Source organism: Physella acuta, unplaced genomic scaffold, assembly GCF_028476545.2.
Source record: "Physella acuta isolate Inbredline_101_S28 unplaced genomic scaffold, ASM2847654v3 ptg000793l, whole genome shotgun sequence".
Classification (NCBI taxonomy): Eukaryota; Metazoa; Mollusca; class Gastropoda; family Physidae; genus Physella; species Physella acuta.
Genome location: NW_026732311.1, coordinates 224,722 through 230,721, shown reverse-complemented (window position 1 = coordinate 230,721; position 6,000 = coordinate 224,722). Strand labels below are relative to the sequence as shown.

The 6,000-nt window shown below is 35.2% G+C and overlaps 1 protein-coding gene across 1 annotated transcript; it reads right to left on the bottom strand.

Moving 5' to 3' along the window:
- Positions 1-888: 888 nt before the first annotated feature.
- LOC131950985 (ficolin-2-like) lies at positions 889-2,099 on the bottom strand. Its single transcript, XM_059313216.1, has 2 exons — positions 1,994-2,099; positions 889-1,553 (listed from the first exon to the last, which is right to left on the bottom strand). Exons 1-2 carry the CDS (start codon positions 2,097-2,099, stop codon positions 889-891), a joined length of 771 nt encoding a protein of 256 aa, XP_059169199.1.
- Between the last annotated feature and the right edge of the window lie 3,901 nt (positions 2,100-6,000).

Sequence of the window (6,000 nt, the reverse complement as noted above, 5' to 3'; positions counted from 1 at the left end):
AAATGTCTTAATCGAGATTTTGACAAATGTGCCTATTAAGTTCCGATGAAAGAATTTCATATATAAGTATTATCAGTGGCGTAGCGAGGTCGTGTGTAACCCGGTGCGGCACTTAATGGTTTCATCTCCCCCAGAGGCGTAGCGACAAACTTTTGAATTTTCGATTTGCACCTTCTCAGACTTTCGATTTTCCCCCCTCTCAAACTTTTGATTTGCACCCCCCCTTCAAATTTTCGATTTGCACCCCCCCCCCTCAAACTTTTGATTTGCACCCCCTCCTCAATATTTTCTCTATATATTTTGCTATTTTTTGCCTTGGTGTCACCCCCCTAAAAGGTGTCACCCAATGCGGTCCGCACCCCCGACTCCCCCCTCGCTACGCCTCTGAGTATTATATCAAATTTGCAGTTTTCTATCAAGTTTTGAGCGATTTCTAGTAAACGTTGGCTGTACTTAATTTACTTCCGGTTTCTCAAAAGACTAACTTGAATACAATTTATGCTAGTGGGACAAAGTTTCACAAGTAAGTATTACATTGTATGCGCAGGTTACTATTGACATTTGAACGATTTCTTGTAACTAAAAGTAATACTTTATTTCCACTAGATTCTACACTATTTCAAACGTAAGTATTACAAACAATTAAAACATTTCTATTGCACGATTGGTCTGGAAGTACCACCCCACTTACTGTTTAAAGTTTAGGGGAAATCACTCTCGCTTGATTTCGTTGTGTAATCTATGCAGATGCTATAAAAAGTTAAAAAGAAAAGAAAAAAACTAGGTCTAGAAAAAGTTTTAAATATAATCACAGAGTATGTTGATTTTAAGTTTGGAAAAACGGTAGGAATAGGAGATTGATAAAGTTATTACCAATAAAAAAACTCTCTAAATTATTTGTCTAAATTTCATTTCCGAGACCAACACGTTATCGTAGTAGCCAGTTATAGTCTGCCAACTCAGGCCTTTTCCATAGTTGATGTTTCCCCATTGGCCATTCAGGTTAGAGGTGTGACAAGCCGAGTACCACCACGCCCCTATGTACTTCACCGCGCAGTTGATAGTCACCCCGTCGTTATCCCTGTCGAAAGTTGTAAACATATGATTGTTGTGTTCTACTAGAGAGTCTCCAGCGTTGCCAGTGTAATTCAAAATAGAAAGCTTGTAACCCACAGACTCGTTGGACAGTTTAAAGCTGGAGTATTTGGCGTAGTAGGTCCCGTTGTAGACTAGATCAACCCGAAGTTCATGTGCAGCTTTAGAAGTCAGACAGAAAATGTTTTCATTGCCGAGGTAAAATTCCCCCATGCCGTAATCCCCAAACCCGTGTTTATACTCCTCCCAGCCGCGGTAGAAATCTACGGTCCCAGACACAAGTCTTTGGAAGATGGTCCATCCTCCACCGTCTGTCACTGTGTCACACATGACGATTAGCCCGGATGTAAGGGTCACGACCTTTCTTGTTTCCCCGCTGATGACATCACGGCACGATTTGTAGACATTAGGGCTGAAAGGGTCAAAGGTCGGGTTGTTTCCCACATTCACGTGATTATCTATTGGAAATAGAATTGTAATGGAGCATTTAGCATGAAAATATTAGCTACGTTAAGTATGGAAATAATAATTATGAAAAGTACGGAAATAATAACTATGAAAATTATGGAAATAATAACGTTGTACAATATGCCTGCTGTAAAGAAATGCATCTACTTTTATTTATTTTATAAAGGTTAGTTGAAGTTATTAGATATTTACTTTAAATCAGTTTTGAACTAAAGGTAAAAGAAGCTCAAGGGAAATATTGTCTTTCAACTTTAATATGTTACGGTAAAATGGATACTAGACTATGTTGCGATAGGTGACGTTATGTTTATTTTTAAGATTACGTTCTGGTATTGCTTGTATTTTAACATTTACGAATTTCACACCGATGATAACTTATCGTAGTAGCATAAAGTATTAAATGAAATGAACATGTGAGCGGGTGTTGTACCTGGGCATTTGGAACCTGGACAGGTGCTTGTCATCGTTAGATTCACACCTGTTGAACTGTTGCACATCAGCCCGATGGAGTGTATCTTTGTGGGGTCTGACGTCATTGTGTTGTTGTAAGGTACAAGCCATGAACCTGGGATGGGTTAAATGTTATATGTAGGTGTGACGGCATAAGAAAATATGAAACAGCACATAATACTTATCATCATATATTACTATTCGTGCCCAAGACACATGGGACAGATACAGTCGATTTTACGTGTTACAATGACCTAGATTTACATCGGAACAGCGTGGTCATTACTGTGCCCTTTATCTTTATCCCTAAACTTTGTCAGGTACCCGTCAGAGCTGAGCGGACTCCAGGACACCCAACCTACTCGAGTCCAGGATTTGAACTCGAGACTTTTTGATTAGCAATCCTGAGCTGTATTATTTAGCCACATCATCCCCTTACATAGTTTAGTTATCGGCCTTGCAAAAAGGAAATATAAATGATTTTTAAGATGTAAAAGGCCTGCAATAATTTTTTACATAAGTTGCTAAGTTTCTTGAATGCCTACAACACATCCTAAAGAGAAGAAAGCCAGAAAAATCACCAACAACCACCAGTGGCAAATCACGAAACAACAGTTTTCCTTTGCGTAGTTTTCCCTTAGCGAATTTTTTCTGGGCAATGTTTCTAAAATTAAAGGGAATACTAAACGTAAGGTAGTGACAGACGTATGCCAAGACTGGTGTAAATTGGCTGCTGCTTATAACAAAAACATTTCACATAATACTGTTGGGATTGCACACATCCTGTCATACAACATTTACAGTCTCATGTTTTAAACTAAGAGGGAGAAGTATAAAGGCGTATAGATATAACTCACGATTTAGAAATTAGATGTAGGGCTACATCTAGACAAGACATTTCAGAGAAGAAAAATCCCACAACGATTTTTTAGTAATTATCAAGAATAAATTATTTCTTACCTAATGAGCAAGTTTTTGTAACCTTGTTGTAGGCGAAACTAAAACATGTTGTGTTTGTGGCCAAACATTGACTGGCACAGTATGCCAGGTTTCTGTTTGTGAACTGTTTACCAAGAGGCAACATGAGAACTTCACTTTGGTTGTAGACATGATAAACGCTGGTCGTGATTTTTAGAGAAGCCACTAAACAATATATTTATCGTATTACAAGTTAATATTTTTTAATTTTTAAAATCTAAATTTAATTTAGATTTCACGTATATAGAATATCTAGAATAGTAATCTGTAGCAATTAAATAATTTTTAGCACGAAAACAAGATACAAATATGTTTTTAGTCTTTTTTTTAATTCTGACCATTTCAAGTTTAAGTTGATAATGTATTATCAGAAATGTAGGATTCGTTTTCTCTTTTGATTTTACGCACATGAAACTATTGTTTGTGAAGATTTTATGTCTTTTACAAAGACAATTTCCTTTTAATTTATTTTTAAAACAAAGTTTTTTTAAGAGCAAACAATGAAAAAAACATTTAAAAATATTTACCTTGAAAAGTGCAAAAAAGTAATATTATTGTCCTCATAGTATAAAGAACTATTCGACCACCGAGAATTTTTAAAACTAAAATGTCCCGGCACAACGGGGTATGTAAAGTTATACGTGAAATCAACGGTTCCCAACATTTGTTGTTTACGCACCCGTCGATAAATCTTGTAGTTTTTACTTTCCTTCCTCCCATCCTCCAACCCGGATGGAAAACATTTATGACAACCGATATTGGTTGTAAACATTCATTGTTTTAGAAGCGTACACAATAAACAAATGAATGACAGTTTCAAGCATAAAAATCTCTTCGGTAAACTACACAGGCCTGAAGGAACATACACCAGCAGTACAAAAAATACACCAAAATTACTTGAAAATATTTAACAACAAAAACAAATTTGTTAATCTAACTTGCATTACTACACACTATTGTCCATGTTTCAGAAGGTATGAAACAAAATAACAGTTTTTTGTTGAATAGACAAAGGCTGTAGAGCTTATCCTAAAAGATTTGCTCGGGACAGCGATGCATCTAGGAGAGAAACTCCAAAACAACGGTTGTTCTTGCATGGACAAAGGCGATGGAAGCAAATAAAAAATAATAGCATGCTGGGATAGACGTCGAAAGTCAATATGGCGCATAACAAGTTGACACGTAAAACTCAATAGTGTTGGAAGAAATCCATCACAACATTAAAATGAAAAAAAGAAGAAGAAGAAACAAAATAGCTTACAATTAAACGTTGAAAAAACCCAACTTCATTCAAGGCCAGCGCGAACTATTTTCATGTTAAATTTCCGTAACAATTTTATCTCCAGTGCTCCAGAGGGGTAAAGTAACACAGTCTGGGGACCGTCCCTCTTGAAATGAGAACGAGAGTCCTATAGTTTAAACAAAGCCCAAGTGATATCGAGTAAGTTCGTCTTCTGATGTAAAATCTACCGTTAAGAATCAATCAATCGAATATTGAATTTAACGGCCAGTAAATGTTTTTATTACTTTGAAACTACTCCGATATTACAGAATTGTTGATATCGATATCAAGTTATTGAATGATTGAAGTTATTGAATGTTTATGTTTTATGGTAAACCGTAAACTTAACAGATGGCATTTTGTTTTCGTTTATTGTTTTAACTCGTGAGATCTTTTTGTGTTTTTTTCAAAAGTTTAATTTTTAGTTTTTTGGTTTTTAATTTAGGTTTGTCGCTGAGTCTAGTTTAATAGATACATTTGAAAAAGACAAATAATATAAAAATAACAATACATAAATTAAATATAATTCATAAATCAATAATTAGAGTAAAACACAAAATATTAGAAGACAAAAATATCCGGCATAATTATAAAAAGCACACCAGATATCATCGATGAGGAAAAGTAAAAAAAAAAAAAATTAATAAAAAAACTGCAAAGAAAAACCATAAAACCACTGATAGTAAAATATAACCAACTCAGACTGTGACTTACATTTAGATTATTTTTAACACTTTACCTAAGACTAGAGTGCCAATAACAGCCGATCAATGAAATTTGGAAGTTTGGTCCATCTTGGTCTGTATGTATAACTGTTTTAAGCTTTTAAAACGAAACATAAGATCAGGCAAGAGTAACATACCGAGTGTATAAGGGCTGGGTGTCTACAAAGAATTTGCGAGATCTATATTTCAATTGACCTTCTAGGTAGATCCTCATTTATCAAAATCAGATTGAACTTTTATGTTAATCCTAATTTATCAACATCATAATCTCTTGTTTAACACTAAAGAAGTTGAAATGATTACAAGTTATTTTGTTTATTCTGTATTCGCATTTAATATTTGAGTTGGTGATGTAGGAATTATTTATTTCGTACACACAATTTTTCTTATATTCTTTACAATACAAACTTCCCGTAAATAGAAAAATACGTCGATATACTTCAATAGGGAAAGCTTTAGTTAGCAACCAATAAGAACAATATAATCAATATTGACCCTAGCAGGATTTATTTGCGCTTACTTCACCCTACATCAAGAGGTATCTGATCTATAGTTTAAGTGGTAGGACAAATGATTTCAATACAAATGATTTCAAGACAAATGATCTCAAGACATATTTTCTTGAGAGAAATTATCTCGAGACAAATTATCTCAAGACAAATGATCACAAGACAACTGATCTCAAGACACATGATCTTGAGAAAAATTATCTCAAGACAAATGATCAGCTACCCCCCTCCTCCACGAAGTACATCTACTGTCCCCCCCCCCCCCCCCGCCCCCCCCCCGATAGAAAATAATTATTTTAATCGTGCCCGCCCCAACTGAAAATTTAGTCCGCTCCCCCCCCCCCCCCAAAAAAAAACAAAAAACAAAAAAGTCTGAAAGAAACACTGTAAGTGATCCTGGACAAATGATCCCAGAAAAAGTATCCCAGATAACATATCTCAAAAGATCTGAGAGACTAAAAATACCTCACGATAAAATATAGTAGGACAAAAG

What these genes read in the sequence shown, in the direction of transcription:
- LOC131950985 (XM_059313216.1), bottom strand. Translation starts at nt 2,099, where the DNA reads ATGACGTCAGACCCCACAAAGATACACTCCATCGGGCTGATGTGCAAC. An exon ending in TCCAGGTTCCAAATGCCCAG is followed by an intron (nt 1,554 to 1,993) that starts GTACAACACCCG and finishes TATTTCCAATAG; the next exon opens with ATAATCACGTGAATGTGGGA.